General features: G+C 55.4%; 1 protein-coding gene and 1 long non-coding RNA gene across 2 annotated transcripts in view; one reads left to right on the top strand and one right to left on the bottom strand.

The window, feature by feature from the left end:
* Katnip (katanin interacting protein) overlaps window positions 1-22,212 on the bottom strand; it is a 139,157-nt gene that overhangs the window by 104,632 nt on the left and 12,313 nt on the right. Inside the window, exon 2 of the mRNA XM_078024169.1 lies at window positions 16,210-16,265. Within this exon, the coding sequence (XP_077880295.1) occupies window positions 16,210-16,265 (56 nt within the window). The remainder of the gene's footprint in view (window positions 1-16,209; window positions 16,266-22,212) is intronic.
* LOC144367514 (uncharacterized) lies at window positions 365-3,863 on the top strand. Its single transcript, XR_013426973.1, has 2 exons — window positions 365-865; window positions 1,683-3,863. It is a non-coding gene; the product is annotated as an uncharacterized LOC144367514 (long non-coding RNA).

Below are 22,212 nucleotides of genomic sequence, written 5' to 3' on the forward strand. Positions count from 1 at the left end.
GCTGAGCCTTCGCTCTGGCTGGTGGGGGCCTGTGGGGGACACTCAGCGCAGGCGGCTGGGCTATGACAGTCACACCTGGGCTGTGCACCAGCCCTTGAAAGCGTTGCCACGGTGGCAGACGAGGAGTGGCACCAGGCTGGAGGCAGAAGGCAGGATCCAGGACGTCGCCAGGGAATGAGGGGGTGGTGACAGAGGAGTCCCTGCGGGAGCTACTGGTGTGTTTGTCACAGAGACTAGGAGCCGGCGAGGCTGGCGAGGAGGCCTGGGACGGGGCTGCGGGAGGGGACAGGGGCTGCGGGGAGGGGACGGGGGCCAGGCGTGCAGAGTGCGGGAGGGTGGCCGGCTGCGCCTAGGAGGGAGGGAGGCTGGGACCTCCTCAGCCCAGGGTGGCCCGCTCCTCCCAGAGCGGCCACAAGCTCTGGCCTCCTGGCCTCCTCCTGCTCCCTCCAGCCTGCAGCGCCCAGGGCTGGGCCAGCACGCCCAGGGGCAGGTCGGGAGCCTGCGGCAGATGAACTAAAACAAGAAAAACCAACAAAACAACAAGCAGCAGCATCCGGCCTCCATGTACCCAGACCCGGCCCATGCCCTGGAGCCCACCCAGAGAAAGCCACACGGTGCCCAAGGAGAAGGGACAACGTGTCAGGTGGACGCCCCACGTCTCCAGCTGGGGACTGTCCAGCTCTGCTTCCAGGCTTGGGGCTGACAGCCCTTCTCCCGCCCTGAGGCTCTGCCTCGCCTCCAGCCTGGGGAGTGGAGCTGGCCAGCCCTGGACCTGACCTGGAGGCCACCCAGCCCTCCTTCCGACAGATCAAGGATTAAGAGAGCCGGCGGACACCAGGTCAAGACCGCAGCCCCGGGACGGCAGGTCAGAAAGCCGCTGCACATGGTGACTCGGGACACCAAGGTTCAGCAGCCCCCAGCTCCCCAGACGCCACGTTTATTCTTTGCAGTCCTGGGACCTGCACCAGCGCTCTGTACCTGAGTCACACTCCCAGCCCCTCTGGTTTTTGATTTGACACAGTCCCCTGTGTTCCTGAGGCCCCCTGAGTGCTGAGGCCGGCCTGGAACTTGTGAGGCCCCTGCCTCGGCCTCGTGGCTTCTGGGCTCCCAGGGAGCGCCATGCCGCGAGCTCCAGGTGTGTGGACACTCAGGAATGTACATACACAAAGAAAGGTCTAGAAGGTGGCAGGCCAGGCTTCTCCAGTGGCAATGGTTACCCCAGGCCAGGGGTTGGGGAGAGAAGGAGGTAGGGAAAGACAGGGATGAGCAGAAGGGACTAGAAATGGTTTTATTTTCAAGGAAGCCGTTCTCACTATTATCCCACAGGTAATCACCTTTCCCGACCCTCCCTCCCCCTCTCTTCTCAGAAAAGGAAAACAGTCAGGCCAGGCCCAGTGCCCACCTGTGCTCCCAGCCACCAGGAGGCTGAGGCAGGAGGATCTCAAGTCCAAGACCAGCCTCAGCATTTCAGCAAGGCCCTGAGCGTCTTAGCGAGACCCTGCCTCAAAGACAAAACCCACACATTAAAAGGGCTGGGCACGGGGGACGGTGGTCAAGAGCCTCTGGGTCCAGTCCCGGGGGAACGGTGTCCACTTCATGCTTTGAACAGAGCCTTGCTGCTCTGCCCTTGGGACTCTGTCTAAATGGCCAGGTTCTCTCTCTTCCTCTCTCCTTCTCTCCAGCCCAGGGACACAGGATGGCCTCTCCTCCCACCTGGGCAGAGCTTCCTGTCCAGGAGCACGGCCCCCCACTGCAGGAGGAAGTCACCCAGACGTGGGGACGGCCCCAGAAGGTCTCAGACTGACTGTCTCCCGGGTTAGCCAGACGGAGAGCACCGGAGTGAAGGCTCACGTCACCTCTTAAACCCCCTGGGACAGGAGTCCCCGTGCTTCTCTTTTGCGAGCCAACCAAGGAAACCTTTTCCTGTTTCTCAACCACGTCCTCGTCACTGAATGGCATCCAAGGCCAGGTCCCAGCTCTCAGTAACGCCGGTGCCAAAAAGAAAGAGGGACACTGTCCTCAGTGACTCACCCCCCGCCAGACTCCGCCTCAGGGGCTCCTCCCCACTGCAGGCCCCCCCACCCCTGCCGGCGAGGACCTGTGAGCTGACACCACTCGGGACGATCCCCAAACCTGCATGCGCAACAGCCATCTTTCTGGTCCTCAGACCCAAACCTGAGGTCCTCCGGGGCCTCCATTCCTCTCCCAGACGCGCCCCTCCCACCCCAACAGGCTGACCGTCCAGGGCTGGGACCTGCCCCTTCTCGGCAGCCCTGCTGCTGTCCCCAGGCCAAGCCACCAGCACCTCTTCAGGCTCCCAGGGCCTGGTGCCCTGCAGCCGCTCTCCACCCCGGAGCACAGCCTGTGAGAAGCTGCAGGTTTCACTTTCAGGGTGGCTCCCCTCACCCCAGCAAAAGCCCTCACCCTGACAGATGGCTGCAGGCCCGTGTGACCTGACCGTGACCGTCCTGTCTCTCACAAGCCAGCCCAGTTCCCGGCTCCAGCCCACAGGTCCTGCCCCCAGCACCACTGCCCCTTCCCCAGCTCACAGGGCGCCTTCCCCAGGCCCTGCCGGCCCCCACCTGCCTCTCTGTGGTCCCTGACGCGCTCATGCCTTTCTTCTTTGCTGAGACTCGGCCTCCAACCCCGAGGACATGGAGCTCAGGACGGTGAGGCTCTGAGGGGCCCACGGACGGTCTCCAGGCCTGGGCCAGCCCAGGGCACCGCAGGTCCCTGAAGACACCCCCAAGTTCATGAACGCACGCGCTCGCATGCCTGTGCCATGGAGTCCCCGGCCACGCCAGCCCCAGGGACCCGTCTGCTACTCCCGCCGCACGGGGAGTCGTCCAGGGGGAAGTGACAGCGGAGCCAGAACCCGACCCCAGCTCTCCAGGACTCCAGAGTCCCTCCGGGAAACGTGGCTTTGGAGACACGGCGTCAACTGAGTGGTCCAGAAAGAAGTACCAAGGACCTCCGCACCCCGGCCAGGGGCTGAGCTGTGGTGCGACACACGGTGGGCCCCTCGCCTGAGTCAGTGGCCAGTCCTCAGTGACACACAGCGGAGCCAGCCTGGGCGGGACGCTCACCGAGCTGCCGCAGAGACCCAGGGGCATCAAGCCCGGCTCCTGCCACCCAGGCTGCGCGCCTGGGGCCTCACTTCCACTTGTCAACGTGCAGCTACCCTCTGGGTCACCCTGTCCTGTGAGCCAGCAGGTCACAGCACTGAGTCCTGGGAGTCAGGTCCAGACAGACCCTGCCACCGGCCATGGCTGGCTGGACCAGACCCAGGAGAGTTTGGATTCACAGATCTGGGGAGGGTCTGGCTACTCTCTTGGAAGGGGGAAGTGAATTTAGGAGTCACTGGGGGGACTCTTCTCTGCCAGGTGAACTGAGAAAAAGAGAAAGCGGGGCTGGGGCGGTGACACCAGCTGGTAATGCCAGGGACTCAGGAGGCCGAGGCAGGAGGATCCCAAGCCTAAAGCCAGCCTCAGCGAGTTAATGAGACCCAGTGTCAAAAATAATTAATAAAGTAAAATAAAAAGGGCTGGAGACACAGCTCGGGGGAGAGAGTCTCTGGAGAGCGCGTTTGTACCAAGGAGGAAGAGTGACACGGGAGCAGAGGGCCACGGGAAGAACTGAGAGGCGCCTCCTGGGGCCCGGGACCAGGAGGGCTCCCGCCACCCGATGCGTCCTTGCCCTGGGCTTCTCGGAATCGGCCACGCTCCCTCTCAGAGCTTCATGATGAAGTCCCCTGTCCTCCTGCCGCTGCCGCCAGGTCGAGTTTATTTTTTTAACCAAGTCCTCAGTACTACGAATGCCCTGCGGAGCTGCTCTAAGAAATAAAAGGAACAAATGAAAAATGGCTCCTCGGTGTCTGTCCCTTGGTCGACGACGCCCACTGTGTGGTCGCTAACGTGGTTGTTGTAATCAAGCCACAAGGACTTGCTGTTACAGGACCTCGGCCAATTAATCATCCTACCCAGGCGTCCAGATTACTCTTCCCGGGAAGGGGGGCGCGTGGGGCTCTGTCCTTGTCCTATCCCAGGCCATAATTTTATCAATGGCTGTTAATTAAGTCTGTGGATGACATTCCGATGAGGGACACTTGGAAAAACCTCGGTGACAGATTCTGAGTTCAGATCAATTTCTGTGGGGTCCACGGTGGACCTCTACATGGTGAATAAAGTCCGCAGGGTCAAGGTCAAGGTCCCGGGCGGCAGAGGCCTGGGAGGGAAGCGTGGCCTGGGGAAAGTTCCGGGACAGAGACAGAGCACTGGGCTCAGGTGCCTGGCGTGGTGACAGCTGGTGTGGTGGCCTCAAGCTCCCACCCAGGGCACACACGGTGGCACGCTGGAACCTGGAGAGAGGAAGGGTACTGACAAGCACTGGCATCTGCTAGGTGCCAGGCCCCTCCCCCGTCAGCTGACCCTCTCATTGACCCAGTGAGGTGGCACCCGCGTCCTCATCCCCACGGCACAGGAGGGTGCCGGGCTCCGAGGTGGAGCCCAGAGTAAATGAGATTCTGAGGCCAGCTCTCGCTGGGCAGTGCACCCCACCCCACAGGGGACCGGTGCGTAGCTGGAACGTTCTGTCTGGTCCTGATTCTGTCTCATTTTACAGAAAAACGAACTTGTCCAGATGCAGGTGACCAGGAAGGCCAAATCCTACCAAGAAGTCACCCTGAGAAGGAATGGAGCTGGGCAGACCAAGAGCAATCGGCATGCTGCCCTCTCCCACCCACGCAAGTCCTCAGAAAGGACACCTGGGAGGACCAGGAGGGGCACTGGCAGATTAAAATGTGAAGTCCCCGAGGAGTGGACGGACAGCAGCCAGAACCGGAACAAGACAAAGAGACACGGGCAAAGCAGAAGCCAGGAGGCGCTGTCCAGGCAGGGGGGGCCTGGGCGGCTCCAAACCAAGCCCCGGAGCCCAGGGAGGGGCAGGCCTGGGCAGAGGGCGGGAGAGTGCCCACCCGCAAGGGAGGCCAGAGGTGGCCCTCTGATCCACCAGCCTCTGAGAGCCATGATGGTGGCCACTGGGACAGAAAGGCCCCGGATGGAAGGACAAGGAAGACAGGCCACCACCACCACACTCTCGCGACAAGTCCTCGCCTCTGCCACAATCGCTGTGGCAAACTAAGAAGACACGGCACCCCCCAGGGAGTCCCACCCAGGACCATCCACAGAATGGACCCAGTTAGAATGAGAGACCTTCCATGTTGGTAAAGGCACATCAAAGTGGGAGGGAGGGAGGGCGGGGGGGAGGAAAGGTACCCACCGAGCAGAAAGCAGGCCACTGGGTACCCCTAGGTGTATGTCCACCGAGCACCAAGGCTCCAGGAAAGCAGCACTAGGGAAGCGGGGTCCCTGTGATAAGTAGAGAAATGACAACCAAGGACTGGAGTGCGGCTCAGGGAGGGCGACTGCCTGGAACGCACAGGCCATGGGCTCAAGAGCCAGCGCTGCACACACACACACTCACTCTCACACACACAACACACACACACTCATATATACACTCACATACACACTCACACAACTAACACACACCCACACTCACATACACTCACACACACAACACACACAACACACTCACACACACACAACACACACTCACACACACACACTCACACTCACACGTACACACACACTCACACTCACACACAACACACACACACTCATACACACACACTCACACTCACTCTCACACACAACACACACTCACACATACACACACACTCACACATACACACACATACACACACAACACACACACATACACACACACTCTCACACACACTCACACACACTCTCACACACACAACACACACTCACACATACACACACACTCACACATACACACACATACACACACATACACACACACTCTCACACACACACTCACACACTCTCACACACACAACACACACTCACACATACACACACACACTCACACACATACACACTCACACACACAACACACACACTCATACACGTACACACACACAATCATACACACACTCACACACGTACACACACACACACTCACACTCACACACACACACTCACACTCACACGTACACACACACACTCACACTCACACACAACACACACACACTCATACACACACACTCACACTCACTCTCACACACAACACACACTCACACATACACACACACTCACACATACACACACATACACACACAACACACACACATACACACACACTCTCACACACACTCACACACTCTCACACACACAACACACACTCACACATACACACACACTCACACATACACACACATACACACACACTCTCACACACACACTCACACACTCTCACACACACAACACACACTCACACATACACACACACACTCACACACATACACACTCACACACACAACACACACACACTCATACACGTACACACACACAATCATACACACACTCACACACGTACACACACACACACTCACACTCACTCACACACACAACACACACACACTCACACATACACACACACTCTCACACACTCTCACACACTCAGTCACACAACACACACTCACACTCACACATACACACTCACTCACACTCACACTCACACACACACACTCACACACACTCACACTCACACATACACACACTCTCACACACACACACACTCTCTCTCACACACACACACACACGAAAGAACAACCAAAGAACAGAGAAAACAACGAAGTAGAGAGATTTTAAATGTGCTCCACAGTATCCGGGGATGTGACAGGGCCTTGCAGTCTGTTAAGGAGAGAATCAATAGGAAGTCAGCGACGTGGACGGTCAGGCCGAGGCACTCACCAAACACAGGAGTGGGGACAGCGGCGACTGGCGAAATGTAAAAGGCCACTCACGCTATTGGCAAGGCTTTAGAGGGACGGGCTTCCCCAACAGAGGCACAGATTAAGATCCCCTCACAGGGTTATTTACAGATTTCTTGCCACATAAACCAAATAAATCCCTATTATTTAGGTGAAGGGTCAAGAAATTACAATCACAGGCGGAATGTGGCCAGACACTTTTTAAAATAAAGTTTTATTGGCACACAGCCACACTCACTCATTTGCATATTTACTAGGGCTGTTTGCACTCGGTGGCAGGATCGCGTGGTGGTGTCGGAGTAAGACCAAAGCATTTATTATCTGCCCTTTACAGGAAAAAAATCGCTGACCCCCACTTCAGGCTCTTATTAGTTGTGTTTTCTGTTACTTGAGCCAAATGCACTCCTAACTAAATGATGAAGGGAGGCGCACAAATACAGAAAGCTCTAGAAAAGTGAACATCCAGTTAATAGTCGTTACTTCTGGGGAGGGGAATGAGACTGAGGGAAAACTTGATGGGATATTTTAATTGATTGTACAAACAGGAATTGTAAAATAATGACAATGAACTCCAGTTGTTTTGTAACTTGATTTTTCTAAGAATAACTGAAGCTCTCACCACGATGGCAAAGAACATCTGAAAGTACGAGTGAGCCTCACAGACACGTTCAGCAGCGAAAAAAGACATAAAAGTACTCACACTGCAATTCCACTTGTATGAAGTTCTACTACAGGCAAATTTACGCTGTCAGAGTCAAGATCACGGATATTTCTGGAGAAGTATGTGACCTGGGAGGGGACGTGCAGGTCTCCTAGGGCCCGAGGAGTGCTCCACATTGCTGACTGGGGAGTGTCAGCTCAGGTGTGTTCCTGCATCAGTGCTCATGCAACTCAACTCCCAAGACTGTCTATTCTGGGGGGGCTGGGGTTGTGGCTCAGCGGTAGAGCGCTCGCCTGGTGCTAGGTTGATCCTTAGCACCATATTAAAATAAATAACATAAGTTATACCTCAATAAACAAAAAGTTAAGAATAATGGAAGGTACTCATTGTCCCTGATTAAAGGACGAGTCTAATTCTGAAATACATGTAATTGTACAGGAAAAAGTGGGGAGGCAACATATAAACAAGTAATAGGGACGATCCACAATGGATCGGGGAGGATTTCTGTGCCTTTCTGCATGTTCTAATCTCACTGCCGTCGGTGGCACTAGTCTGCAAACCAGGGACTCCAAGTGTCTGGCCCACTGGGGTGGGGGCTGCAGGTGTCACCACACCTCTGCTGCCCTCTGCCCTGAGCCCGCCACCCCAGCGGACGGAGCGGGAAGGACCCGGGGCCGACTGGAGGAGCAGCCCGCCCTGGCCCCAGCAGGTGTGCCACTCTTTGGACTCCCTGGCCAGCCCGCCAGCCCACCAGGAGGCACTGTTCTCAGCTCCATTTTGCAGATGAGGACACGGAGGTACCAAGGTTTCAGAACTTTCCAGAAGTCACACCGCCGTCCTTGAGTGGTACCGCCAGCAGGCAAACCCAGACAGTGCAGCCCAGACCCTGGCCCTCCACCACTGCTGCTCTATTGTTTTGGTGACAATCATCTCCCAGGTGTGAAGTAAAACACAAGTGACCCAAAGAACATTTTTTGAAACAATTTAAGTTTCTATGTGTATTTTCTTTCTTTTTTTAATACTGAGGATGTGACCCAGGAGTGCTTTACCACCGGACTGTGTCTCCAGATTTATTTATTGAGATGGGGTCTCACTAAGTTGCTCAGGGCCTCCCTAAGTTGCTGAGACTGGCCTCAAACTCACAATCCTCCTGCCTTGGCCTCCCAAGTCACTGGGACTGCAGGCGTGTACCTCAGTGCCCAGCTGAAAGCCACTTGGAGTGACTCTGCCATCTCGGCTCTGCCATTCCCTCCACAAAGTGGCCATGCAGTGGCGCCCGGCCTTGCGGGCCACTCTTTCCCCTTTCCCACCCTTTCTCTGTGGTCCTTATGTTCCTTTGGGAAGATGCCCCTCTCTGACCATCTTAGTGTCCCCAAGATGGTGCCAGACTGAGCCTAGCTAGTGCCACAATGTGCCAGGCCCTCTTCTAACCCCCCGACCCTGGTGACAGACTCCCATTCTACATGTGAAGAAACTGAGGCTCAGGGGAAGGGATGGGCCAGGATCATCTAGGCTGCCTGGCTCCAGGCCCGGGCTCTCTCCCGATGCCATCTCATCTCCACGCAGTAAGCCAGGCAGCTGGCACCGTCTTGCCACTGAAAGCCTGCTGAGAACGGACCCGTCGTGCAGGACAGCAGGGCGCAGAGGGCTGAGTCAGGACACCTGGATACAGCCGTGCCTGCTGCCACCCACCCTGGGAACAGATTCCCTCTTTCACCGAAGCTGGCTTCAGGAGGGCTTCTACCCTCTGAGCAGGGTCTGGAGACCTGGCCCCCGGCCCCGATGAGGTCACAGTCAGAACTGCTGGTTCTTGCCAGGTCTGGGGAACCCAAAGGAAACAGAGGCCTCAGAGGAGAGGAGCGTTCTCACGCTCAGTGACAGCGGCAGCACGGGGGCCTACGTGGCCTGGTGTGCTCCAGGCCCCGGCCGGAGACGCAGGGGCAGTCCCCAGGGCTGCCTGTGACCTGGAGACACACGTCCAGGGGTCATTCTCAGGCGCCTCCCTTTCTTAGTCACACCACTCTCTTTTCTAATCATATTCCACACCCACAAGCCGACTTCTCCGAGTGTAGGGAGGAGGTGCCAGGGACACTGTAAAGGCAATTTCATGCCCGTGATCTGAGGACCGAGCGAACTCTGCGGATGCTCTGTTGAAGGGCACGTTGCTTGGCCAGCGCAGGCGGGAAGGGAGGCCGCCGCGTGTCTCCTGGTCAGCTGCGGCTCTCGGGGGGCTCTTCCTCCGGTCAGTCTGTGCAGGGAGCTAAGCTGGCCCAGGAGGCCCCAGACACGTCACTCTCCTTCCTGCCATTGCATCAGAAATTGATTCTCTTTGCTTTTCAAGGTTCGAATTTGGGCCCTGCTGCTGTTAAACTGGGGTTATGGGGGCTATGTCTCCGTACGTGTCTCCTGCAGCTCCCACCTGCTTGCCAGAGTCTGGGGCAGGTGGCTGATTCAGTCACAAGGTTCCCAAGGGGACAGATTACATGTCCCCCCCTTTCTTTTGGTACCAGGGGTGCTTAACCACTGAGCCCCATCCCCAGCCCTTTTTATATTTTATTTAGAGACAGGGTTCACTGAGTTGCCTGTGGCCTTACTAAGTTGCTGAGGCTGACTTTGAACTCACAATCCTCCAGTCTCACCCTCCGGAGCTGCTGGATTACAGGGTGCGTTACCTCGCGCGGCACATGATGGTACCAAATGAGTGAGGGACACTGGCCCAAACTGAGTCCTGCTCTTTCTTGGCAAGACTCACCCCTCACCTTTTGTCTTTGAAGGGATTAGCTTTATCACCAAAGCCACTTTGCCCTGCCAGTCCTAAATCATAATCCTCAACATTTACTGAGCTGCTAGTATGGGCCAACCCCGTTCTAAGCACTTGGCCCACGTGAACGCACTGACTCCTCACCTCCGTGCCGTGCCACAGGTCCTACCATCCCTACCCATGAGATGGGAGGCTGAGCCACCGCGAGGTTAAGTCACGTGCCTGGCGGAGGAACCCAGGTGTTTGGTTCCAGGGTCACAGGCTCCACACTTTACTGTCCTGCTTCCAACTCTGCATAAATCACAAGTGGCCTATGTGGCAGGGGCCCCACTCCAAGTTCTCTAAGTCACAGAGACCAAGACCTCAAGAATCAAAAGGACTGGCCGAGAGAACTGGGAATCCATCTGACAGCTGAACCCAAAACGGATTTCGCTCTTGTCTGCCCAGAAACACGAACTAAGAGGTTTCATTCCAGGAGAAGTGCCCACCTGGAACGTCAGCTGTCCTGCAGGCTCCCGTAACGCTGCCCCGCTGGCCTGCATGCCTAGCTGTCTTTCTTCCTCCTTTCACTCCCATGTGTTGGGGAGGTAGTGCTGGGGACGGAGCCCGGGGCCCTGTGCCTGCTAAGCCCATGCTCTGTCGCTGAGCTGCACCCCCCTCAAAAAGGGCAATTGAGCTCTTGTGAATGTGGAGGGCAGCTCCCGGTGGCCCAAGGACCGAGCTGCAAGGACGCTGAGAACTGCAGTGAGGAAGGGAGAGGGCCTGCCGCCTTCTCACCAGCAGGGTCAAAACCTCCAGGAGAGTGGCCAGTCCCCCGGCCTCCTGCAGGCAGCCAGGATGGGGCTCTGAGCTAAGGCTGTAAGAGATTTTCAGAAATCGAGGCGCTGGACATGCCCCCAAGTCCTTCCCAAGAGACTGACCCAAGGCTTCAATGCGGGAACTGCTGCCAAGGACAGCCACACTTGAACTTGGACAGCGCTCAACAAGGTGGCCTCGAACAGAGAGCTCTGCCCCTCTTGTGCACTATTAGGAGATGAATTGGACACATTGATCTCAATGAAGCCCACAGCCTTTGATCCATTAATTCTACTTTTAAGAAATTTAACCTTTGGCTATTTCTGCACATGTGCACAAAGAAGTGCTTTAGGACACTCTCGATTCTTAGGGTAGCAAAAGACTATTAATAGCCTAGACATTCATTAACCAGGACCTTCTAGTGCATTATGCAATTATTTAGCAGCAAAATCCCATCCAAGTGGACATGAAATGTATGACCTTTATACGCCTCACTCTGGATGAATATTCATATTTTGCTGCACATATATTAATGTATTTGATAACAGGACACTTCTCTAGGCCCTACTAGGATGGTCTCTTCTTTCTTTTCTTTTGGGGGGGGTGGTATTGGGAATTGAACCCAGGGATAGTCTACCACTGAACTACATCTCCAAAACTTTTTATTCATTTATTTTTTTGAGACAGGATCTCATTAAGACAGGATCTCATTAAGCTGGCCTCTAACTTAGGATCCTCCTGCCCCAGCCTCCTGAGGAGCTGAATTAGCGGCATGCATTCCCGCACACAACTGGTATTAACGAAGGACTGTGTTCTGGTATATGTGCAATGAGATAAAGCCATAAAAAGAATGAGGTCTGCCCATGCAACCTGCTAGGAATGTTCTCCAAGACACAATAAGGTGTAAAACTACTACTAATAATAATAATAATCCAGGAACAAAATAATGGGTGTCATTGCCATGTTGGACGAGGAGGGCGTGGCTAGGTGGCACAGGATGAATATGCATATTCATAGTTGGAGACTGTAGAGTATCAGGGAAGGGCACAGAAGGAGTTGATTACAGTGGGAACTGAGGCTGGTGTTAGAAGCACTGGATCCCCAAACACCCCTCCTCCTCCTCCTCCTTTGTTTTCCTTTTGTGGGGCTGGGGAGGGGTCTCATGCAGACGAGGCGAGCTCTCCATCCCTGAGCTACCCCATACCCTCAGTCCCACCTGCCTTGATGAATATTCTCAGGTGCTGACTAGCCAGGGGACCAGGCTCTCCCTCTGGCCTGTGAACTGAACTCCTAGATGAAGAGCTACCAGTAGAGAGAAGCGTCAAGACCGCAGCAAGGTGCTGAGACGGTGCTTGTGGTGGTGCACTGAAGAGACAGAGGTGGTGTCCAGAAAACCTCGTGCCTGCAAGCACTGTCTCCTTTCCCGTGTTCCCCTGAGACCTCTGTCTCCTCCTCTGCTTGGGAAAAATGAAGGGAGCCTCTAGTCTTGCACCAAAGTCTCTGCTAATAACAGGAAGTGGCATGTGTGTGCACGCCCATGCAGAGGGGAGGCGTGGCGTTTTCTAGGTGGGAGAGTTAAAGGACTTCTGCAGTTCTTTACCAAGCGAGCTGGGCAGATGTGAGCACTGTCAACAGCAGTTTTGGGGATCTTCAATCAACTGCAAAAGATGGCAGTCCCTGATCACAAGTGGCTCTGAGTGTTAGGAATGGGCACCGGGGGCTGGGCTGCCAGGGGACACACACAGGAAAGGCTGGAGGGGTCCGCCTGCGGTCTGGGGGGAGCCAGGCAGGCCCCTGCAGGGGGAGGAGCATCGCGCCCCTTCTCGCTGCCACTCTACCTTTGGACGCCCAGGACGGGCGAGCGCTGCGCTAGGAGCCTGAATGCACGGCTGCCCTCAGCTTCTGCGCCAGCTCACCAGAGGGCATTAGAGACAGGTCACGGGGTCCAGGGACACGACGAGGTCACACCTTGGGATTTGCGGCTGATCTCCTTAACTCGGGGACTCGGGACCTGCACCACAGCCCTCCAGGCGCATCATGGGTACCAACCAACAGAGTGGCAGGGGCCTCCCTGGCTCTGCGCAGGAGGACATGACCCCAGCCCCAGGCCTGTGAGCTGCACGGTGCCCTGGGCACCAGCGTGGACCCTGGGGGATTGGGACTGAATAAAGATTTCAACCTCCTCAGTGATTTTCATCCTTTTTTTAAAGCGCTGTATGATAAATTGGCTTCCTAATGATTTTTGAGTAAACTACAATGACCACAATTTCAAAAGCATTAATAATTCATGACCAAGGGCCATAAACACTCCATAATCTCTGCAGGCAGGAACCATGACTACTTGTTAGAGACGAGCCAGAGAATATTTTCACCCGCTGAACTGAAAGAATTTACTGACTTTGCGCAAACTAACCGAGCCCCGATTTCCAGAAATGACTGTGACCCTTCCCAGGCCGCGGCTCAAGCTGCCTCTCCCAGGAAGTCCTCCCGGGAGGGCACTGCCAGGCTCCCGTGTGCGGCTGACTCTGTGCGTCTTCTGGTGTCTGTGACGCGGGGAGCACGGGGGCTCTGAGCCTGTGGCGTACAGAGCGCCTGGTCCAGAGCCAGGGGCCACCTCATGCAGGGAAGCCCTGGTTCACACCCACGCCTCCATGGGGCACCTGCAGGTGGTGGGGGTAAGAAATGCTGACGTCAAGGCCTCGCCCCCAGAGGTTGTGGTTTAGTGGCTTGGGAACGGACCTTGACATCAGGGTGTTTAAAGTTTCCAGGTGGTTCCAACAGGTGGCAGTTGGGGACCTCTGACAAAAAGTGCCGGGCCCTGTGGGGACACGGTCGCTGTGGACCTGCTGGATATCAAGCAGGTAGGGGGCAGGGATGGCCAACTGGGGACCCCATCTGAAGGGGCAGCCACTGCCCATGGATACTTGGTAGGAGTAAGGACTCAGTGGTTCCTTATTTTTCCAAAGAAGCCAGGAGACGGTGTGTGTACGTGACCCAGCCTCGTCCAAACCGGGGCACGCCTGCTTCCCCCAAAGCTGTCCCAGGTGTGGGCCAGGCCCACTCACCTTTGGACGACTGTGGCCTGGCAAGCTCATGAGGCAGCTCCCTCTTCCCCCAACCAGGCAGGCCCAGGACCACTGGGAGGTGTCCCCAGTCCCTACCTGGGGGGGACCCCAGGCACCCCAGCCAGGGAGCGAGCCGGCCACGCGGGCTCAACGCGGGCCCAGCAGCTGTTCCAAGCTGCTCTAGGAAAGAGATGCTCGTCTCCTCCCTGCCTTTCCTGGGGACGGGGCCTATCGGGACCTGGCATCCTGCAGAAGCCACAGACTGAGGCTGTTGCGACAGAGCAGGGGGCCGCCCCCTGCACCTCTTTCTTTTGTTTCTCTAACCAAACAAAAACCCCGTGCAGAAAGGCGGCCCCCTCTTCTTTCAGAGGCCAGAAACCATCTTAAATCTCTTAAGTCTCCGAGTTGAGCCTGGGGTGGAGATTAACAGCCGGCTCTTTGTTTTCCTTCCAGCACTTTCTAGAGGAGGTGGGACCTACAGGCTCCCACATGCTCCCCTGTAAGGGGAGGAGCTGGGGGCTGTGCGGGGAGCCTGGTCACCAAGGAGGGAAGAGCAGCGGTGGCCCCGCCCTGCGGCGAGCTTTCCCAGCTGAGTGCCCAAGGGGGAGTGGGGGCGCCACGGCTCCGTGACCCAAGGCCGGGGAGGTGGCAACGAGTCCCCTTGAACGCTGGTCTCCACCACTGGCACTTACGGAGGGGGCTGCAGGCTACCAGAGCAGGGGACCCAGGCCCACACCGCAGAGGGGACAGGCCCAGCAGGGCCCTGGGGCCTCTGCAGCCCAAGCCCAGCACACCTCCTCAGAGCTGGCCGAGAGCAAGAGGAAAGCAACAGAAAGAGAAAGAGCCAACTTTTGGGCCATTTTTGAGCCCCGGGACCCAGCTGACCTGACAAATGCCCTTTGTCACTGGAATGACATCACTGTGCCATCAGAAGAGTCAGGGTGGGTGTTGATGGCTTCGGGATCAGCGGACATCCATCATGACGTCACACACCTCATTCCCCTGCACCCCTGCACCCACGTGCCACTAAACGAAGACTAATTTAAACTCCCATGAGCTTGGCACTTGCTCCGAGGGCCTGTGGTGACCTGTGTCCTTGCCATGGCTTCCCACCCAGCTGAGGCTCGGAGAACTTGCGGCTTTCCTTATTGGCGTCGCTCTGGCTTTGACCGTGCTGCTCCCTGGGCCTGGAGAACAGTCCTCCCTGAGAGGCAGCCTGCAGCGACCTTCCTGGACTGTGCTGGCAGCTGGGGGGCCCAGGGCCTGCACGACCGTCCTGCGTCCTCTGCCCACTGTGACGATGCTGCTCCCATCTCTTCTGACCACACAGTGCACACAGTGCCTGAGTCCCCGTAACTGAGGCCTGGCAGTCAGGGGAGGCTTCAGGCCAGCCACCACTTCTGTGACTCCTTCCCTCAGGAGGCGAGGTCTGGCCTCTGCCTGCTCTCTCTCTTACTCTGCCCCACCCCTGGAGTCTGGGCTGACCTTGTGACTTGCTTTGAAGCTCCTAGACCCAGTGAGCCTTGCAAATATCCTTTCGAGTGACAAAGTGCCAGTTGCAGGCCTGTGACTAAAGAGGTCCTGCAGCTGCCACTCTCCTACTCTCAAACCCAGAAGCCCCACATGGGCCAGCCTGGCCAGCCTGCTGGGAGATGAGAACCTGTGGGGAGAAATGACACCCGCCGGAGCCCAGGCTGCCCCCGGGGAAACAGCAGTGAGCGCAGACGCAGGGGGGTCCCCAGAATCAGCAGAGTCAGCCCCTCAGCACAACCACTGGGGAAGCCCAAATTGCCGATTCATAGAACCAGGAACCAACTGCACATTTTAATCCACTGAAATCGGAGTGATTTATTACATGCAGCTAACTGATATGCTCTGGAAGACATTATTGTTCCAAGTGACACTGGGTTGACAAGTCTAGCTGCCAACTCTAATTTGGTCCAGGATCCAAGGAGGGAACTCGGTAAGAAAAGAGGAGGAGGACCCAGCATATTTATTGACCACCCGGCTCCCCAGGTCCTTTCAGACACAGTGGCCTCCCCCTGGCCCTCACGGGTGGCACATTTACCTCCTTTTTCTCCCGAGAGCAGGACCGACTTCTCTGAGCCTTTCGCAGGGTCTGACCTGTGGCGGTTCAAAGGCAGAAGCAGAGGTTGAGGCTGCTGGGAACAGCTAGTTTATCACCGCAAAAGCTTTTTATTTGCAAACTGAATAGACAGGACCGATCATAATCAAATGATTTTAAGAAAATGGAGCCTATTATTATAATGGGAAAATGGCACACTTCTGGAATACACCAACAGCAAGAAAAACGGTGATTCACACGCTCACGTTATTTGACTATAATGAACAAAGCTCCAGCCCTTTAATCTGGAACATTATCTGCTCTCTGAAAGGGCCGACGGACTGTAGTTTTCCCAGTGGAATTACATTTCTATTAAATTGTTTGGAATTATATAAAATGCCTTCCACTAAAAAGCCTTCCGCTGTGCGCACACACATAAACCTGGACGGTGCATAGCAATGGGCCGCGCCAAAGCCCCAATCTCACCACTTGGGTGACGCTGCCCTTGTGAATCAGCAGTAATCACCTGCATTTCACATAATGGGCAATTTCGGAGAGAATTGTTGCTTTTCTCGGAAAACTTGAAGACTAACATTTGAAAGCATGCATAAATTCAACCCAGAGGCATCATCATGTGAATACGCCTCTCCAGGTGCCGGCTCCACACCTTTTCTGGAGGGGTCCACTGCACAAGGCTCCCTTGATGGAAGATGAATGAATTACCTTGGTTTTCAAATATCAAACAGGAGCCACTGTGCGTCCCCAGTGCAGCTCCTGACTGCCCAGCTCTGCTCCCAGGTGGCCGTTTGTGAGATTGTCACAACCACAGGGCCCATTAGACAGGGGCACTCAAAAGGCAGGAGCACAAAGGCTTTGGGACAGCACGCTGTGAGGCACGAGGTGGGGACGAGGCGCCCAGGAGATGCTTGCCTCTGGACAGGGCCACTCCCGGGGGTCTAGGCCCCTGTGGGGGGAGGGGCGGGGTCACCACTGGTGGTCAAGCCCCTGGGAGGGTGATCTTTCCAAGAAAGCGGGACTAGGGGCGAGCAGAGCCCCTGGGAGGAACTTCTGGCAACAAACTCTGAAGCCATTAGAGAAAAGGAGTCGGGGGATGCAGGACAAGGATCGTCACCCGTCACGGTGGAAAGCAGAGTTATCTGTCGCTACAGTTCCCAAGTGAAATGTCCCCCAAGGCCCCCGTTGAATCCTGGTCCCCATCCCACGGTGCTGCAGGAAGGTGGGGGACCTTTCAGGGGTGGGCCTGGAGGAAGGAAGGAAAGTCACCTGCAGACATGCCCTGGAAGCGGGTGCTGGGACCCCGCTCTCGCTCTCCGGCTCGTCCCATTTCCTGCTCACCCTGGGGGCACATGCTGCCTCGACACAAGCCCAACAGTGACCAGGCCGTGGAGAAGGCTGCACAGCTGAGACCCAGAATGGACCTCTCCTGTCTCCTGCTGACTGCTCCGGGCGTTTGTCAGTAGCAGAAAGCTGGGAGGCGGCTGCTCAGCTCACCGGCTAGAGACACTGCCCTCTGCTGCTTTCCTCTCCTCCCCGCCCATGGAGTGAGGACCAGGGAGGCCACGAGGGCACAGGATCCCAGGCCTCAAATCTCAGAATGCGGTACCAGGGGTGGACCCTGACTCAGCCCCAGGCCATCAGAATCCCCGCCCAGGAACTTGGAGTTTGGCTGAGACAGAGATGGCCAGGACATCCTCATCCTCATCGTCATGGGTGAGCTCTGACGCTGTGAGTGGCCACAAGCCACTAGCCACAGGGCACAGAATAAATGCCGGGATTTCGAGACAGAAGGACTGACCTGAGACTGACTGTGTGCCTGCTTTGTGACCCAGGGACACCTGCGTGACTGTCTTCTGGGCCCAGAATAAAGTGCAGTGGACAATGTGGGGCTGATGGTGGGGGAATAATGTGCAGTGGACAATGTGGGGTGCTGATGGTGGGGGAATAAAGTGGAGTGGACAATGTGGGGTGCTGATGGTGGGGGAATAAAGTGGAGTGGACAATGTGGGGTGCTCATGGTGGGGGAATAATGTGCAGTGGACAATGTGGGGTGCTCATGGTGGGGGAATAATGTGCAGTGCACAATGTGGGGTGCTGATGGTGGGGAGGCTGTGGGGGCGGGGCTGGGGTGTACAGGAGCTTGACTTGTCTGTGAACTTAAAGTTGCTCCAAAAAAATGAAGTTCATTAGCCAGCGGAGTGCGCATGCCTGGATCCCAGCGACTCAGGAGGCTGAGGCAGGAGGGCCAAGTGCCAGACCAGCCTCAGGAACCCAGCCAGATACCGTCTCAAAATAAAAATAAAAAGGAAGTGCTGGGGCTGTTGCTCAGTGGAGGAGCACCCTGGGCTCAACCCCTAGTACCCCTCAAATAATCAAGTCCATAACCAAACAAAAACAAAGTTTATTAAACACATGCACAAAACAACTAAAAGCCCAGTGCTCAGGGGCTGCTGATCCGGCTGGGCTGACTGGATCCTGACCTGAAGCCCCATGCTCTGGAGCAGGAGCCAGACAGAGCCACTCCCATAAGCCCCCAGGCACACTGCTCTGGCCGCCAATCTGCAGATTCCTATGGGCCCCAAGGCCGGCCAGAGACCGCCAAGTACCGGGCAGCCAGCCCACGCCATGCAGGAGCCCGCAGACGGGCCTGTGCTGGAAGGGACAGAGCGGCTGGGAGGCCAGGTTGCTGACAGAACCGGGGGCTTCAGTGGGAACAGAGACACGTGACAGGCCAGCAGGACCCAGCAGAGCCAGAGAAAGGCCAGGAGCAGGAGGGACACAGAGCCGGGCCAGGGGTGCGCACGGCAGCCCCTTTATTTGCTGGTCACACTGACTCCTGGGGGACATAAGTCATAGGATCTCTCTGGGCCAGAGCTGCCACTGATTTTTTGTTTGCTTTAAATGAGAGGCTGAATCCTCTCTGGGTTTGCTCTTCATCTCCAAAAATTCCATACACCAATGAGCACAGTAAAAAAATAAAAAAGAAAAACATCAGGGTGAACTATAAATACAAAATATTAATACAATGACTACAGCGCTTAACTACTGAAATTTGAAGGCAGGTCTCTCTACTGGAGTTAATTAGAAGCGTCTTTATTCATTAAACTGGGAAATAATTCTCTTATTTTCCAACGAAGATAATTCGCTCTAATTATGAGCATTTGTTACGTAACCTCCCCAGAAGGCTGGCCGGCCCGGCCCGCGCCTGGCTCCCTCTGCGCCAGGTAGCTCCATGTGGAGACAGCCGCTTCCTGCCAAGGACAGAAGCGCTGTAACCAGATCCACTGCGCCTGTCGTCTGCACGTAGCATCTCTGAACATCTTCCTACCTGTACCTCATTTATTCCCACAACTCTGGGAGGGAAGCTGGAGAAGGTGACATTAATATCAATATATGCCGTCTGCAAAATTAAAGGGGTGTTCCTCTGCGTTTTGCAAGGTGACCTGCCTGCATCAGCTCCAAAGCAACAAATAAGGCCGAATGTAAATGATGCGCATGTGCTTCTCTTTATGGAACAGATGTGTGCCTGGGGAGAGCCACAAGGAAGCGAATGCGCTGAATTTTTGTAAATATAATACTATTCTTCCACTTAGGATTTCAGAGAGGCTTTAACTGCACTTAGGATTTACTTTCAATGGGTAGAAGGTTCTGATACTTCAGTTTTACTTTGCCCCAGAGGCAGATGATATTCACAGCCACCAGTTACAGGGGAGTCACATCTTCCTTTCTGATATCATCAGGCAAAAGAAAATCAATGTCAAAATTACCTTTGGAGCTGGGCACAGTGGTACAGGCCTGTAATCCCAGTGGCTCAGGAGGCTGAGGCAGGAGGATAGTGAGTTCAAAGGCAGCCTCAGCAAAAGCAAGGCACTAAGCAACTCAGTGAGACCCTATCTCCAAATAAAATACACACACACACACACACACATGAATATATGAAAGGGTGGAGGACATAGCTCAGTGGTTAATTACCCTTTGGAATTAAGTCTTGAGCCACCTGTAAAGGTACAGTCTACAGAGCACAGACTCATGAATGCATAAATTTGGTGCATATGGAAATGCAGAGAACACAGTAGAAACATGTATGCAAAGTATAGTCCTATGCTATTCCTGACTCATACAGTAACCTAGCTCCATTCCTTATGGGTGGAGGAGAGTGGAGAGTTCAAGGTCTGCCTGGTGCAGCTCCGCCCCACTGCTTGTGCAGCCAGCTTGTCCGCAGAGCATCTGCCTAGATTTTCACAGCCTCTCTTTTAGACCAGGGGTCACCAAACTTTTTATGTAAAAGGCCAGAAAGTAAATACTTTTGACTGTGTCAGCCATAAGGTCATAAGACCATGAGGTCTCTAGTGTAGCTACTTGACTCTGCCCCTGTAGCACAAAAGGGGCCACAAACAGTATGTAAACAATGGCCGTGGCTGTGTGCCAATAAAACTTTATTTACACAGCAGGCAGTGGGTCAGAAGTGGCCCCTGGGCTGTGGTCTGCTAACTCTAGGTTTAGATGATAGATACTATTTCTCTTGGTACAAACAAACAAAGAAAAGAGAATTAAGCAAACTGATGGTGAGAGATTAAACTGCTCGCTCACTCGAGGCCACCAAAGTGTGCCTTGTAAGTGTCAGAGCTCAGTGTGCTCTCAAATGCCAGCATCACCACCATTATCTTCACCATGCCACCACTGTCATGACCACCATCACCCAGGGGACTCGCCCTGAGTCAGGGTCAACCACGAGCCAGGCCCTGGGCTCCAGGCCAAGTACTGACATCCACTCATTCCTGGGTGGCTCCTCCCAGGTGCTGTGGTGATCCCAGACGTCATATGAGGGCCCTGAGTCCCACAGAGGTCAAGAAACCTGCCCAGCATCGCATGGCTCGTGATTATGAGAGGAATTGGGGATACGGAAAAAGAAAACTATACTGAGCTTCAAAAGAGAAGTGTTCCTGGTGCGGTGGCACACACCTGTCGTCCCAGCACAACTCAGGAGGCTGAGGCAGGAGGATCACAAGTTCAAGGCCAGCCTGGGCGACTTAGCAAGGCCATAAGCAACTCAGTAAGACCCTGTCTCAAAATAAAAAGTAAAAAGGGCTGGAAATGTGGTTCAGTGGTAAAGCACCCTGGGTTCAATCCCTCATAAGCTGAGGGAGGTGGGGAGGTGGGTGGAGGGAGTGCACCCAGGAACCCTTGGAATGCAGGCAACATCCACGGACACTTGAAACGCAAAACAAGCAACTCACAGCAGCTCAGCCCCATTCCCTATTCCCTGCCCTCACCTATGCCCGAGACCCAAGCCCTTGACCTACGCCCGAGACCCAAGCCCTTGACTCAGGCCCTTGCCTATCAAGGGTGACATGATGGGCAATGTGCCATTGGGAAGGGAAGAACTGGCATGGCCCTCCTGACTGCCGACTCCACCTCTCCCTGGGCCCGAGCTCCGGTCCCTCTGTAAGTGTTACCCCAACTCCCCACCCCGGGGGCGCCGTCCTCCCTGGAGAGGCCCACAAGCCCCTTGAATGAGGATTCCTCATTTTACCCACGAACCTTTTCCCTCTCAAAATGGCCAGCGCTCTCCCTTGAATGCACATTTCTTACTGTAACCCCAAAAGGTCTCTCCCTTGAGAGAGGCCACATTCTCCCTTGAATGTGTGATCTTCTTTCTTAAATCATGTGTCTCTGACCAGCATATCCTGGAATTCTTTAGTGTCATGTACAGCAAGGACCCCATCTGTCCTGAGTCAAAGTCCCCGCTCCAGAAACTCTTCGGGTGACAAGCAGGGGAGATTCGATGTGGATCTGGGCACCTTCTCCAGAGGCCTGCTCTCCTAACCACTCGCCACGCTGGCCCTCAGCCAGGTGGTTAAAGCCCAGGACAAGAGCAAATTCAGTAAGAGAATGTGTGGGGAGTGGGGTGCGGCGGCGCACACCTGTAACTCAGGAGGCTGAGGCAGGAGGATTGCGAGTTCAAAGCCAGCCTCAGCAATGGTGAGG

Source organism: Ictidomys tridecemlineatus, chromosome 10 (genome assembly GCF_052094955.1).
Source record: "Ictidomys tridecemlineatus isolate mIctTri1 chromosome 10, mIctTri1.hap1, whole genome shotgun sequence".
NCBI lineage: Eukaryota > Metazoa > Chordata > Mammalia > Rodentia > Sciuridae > Ictidomys > Ictidomys tridecemlineatus.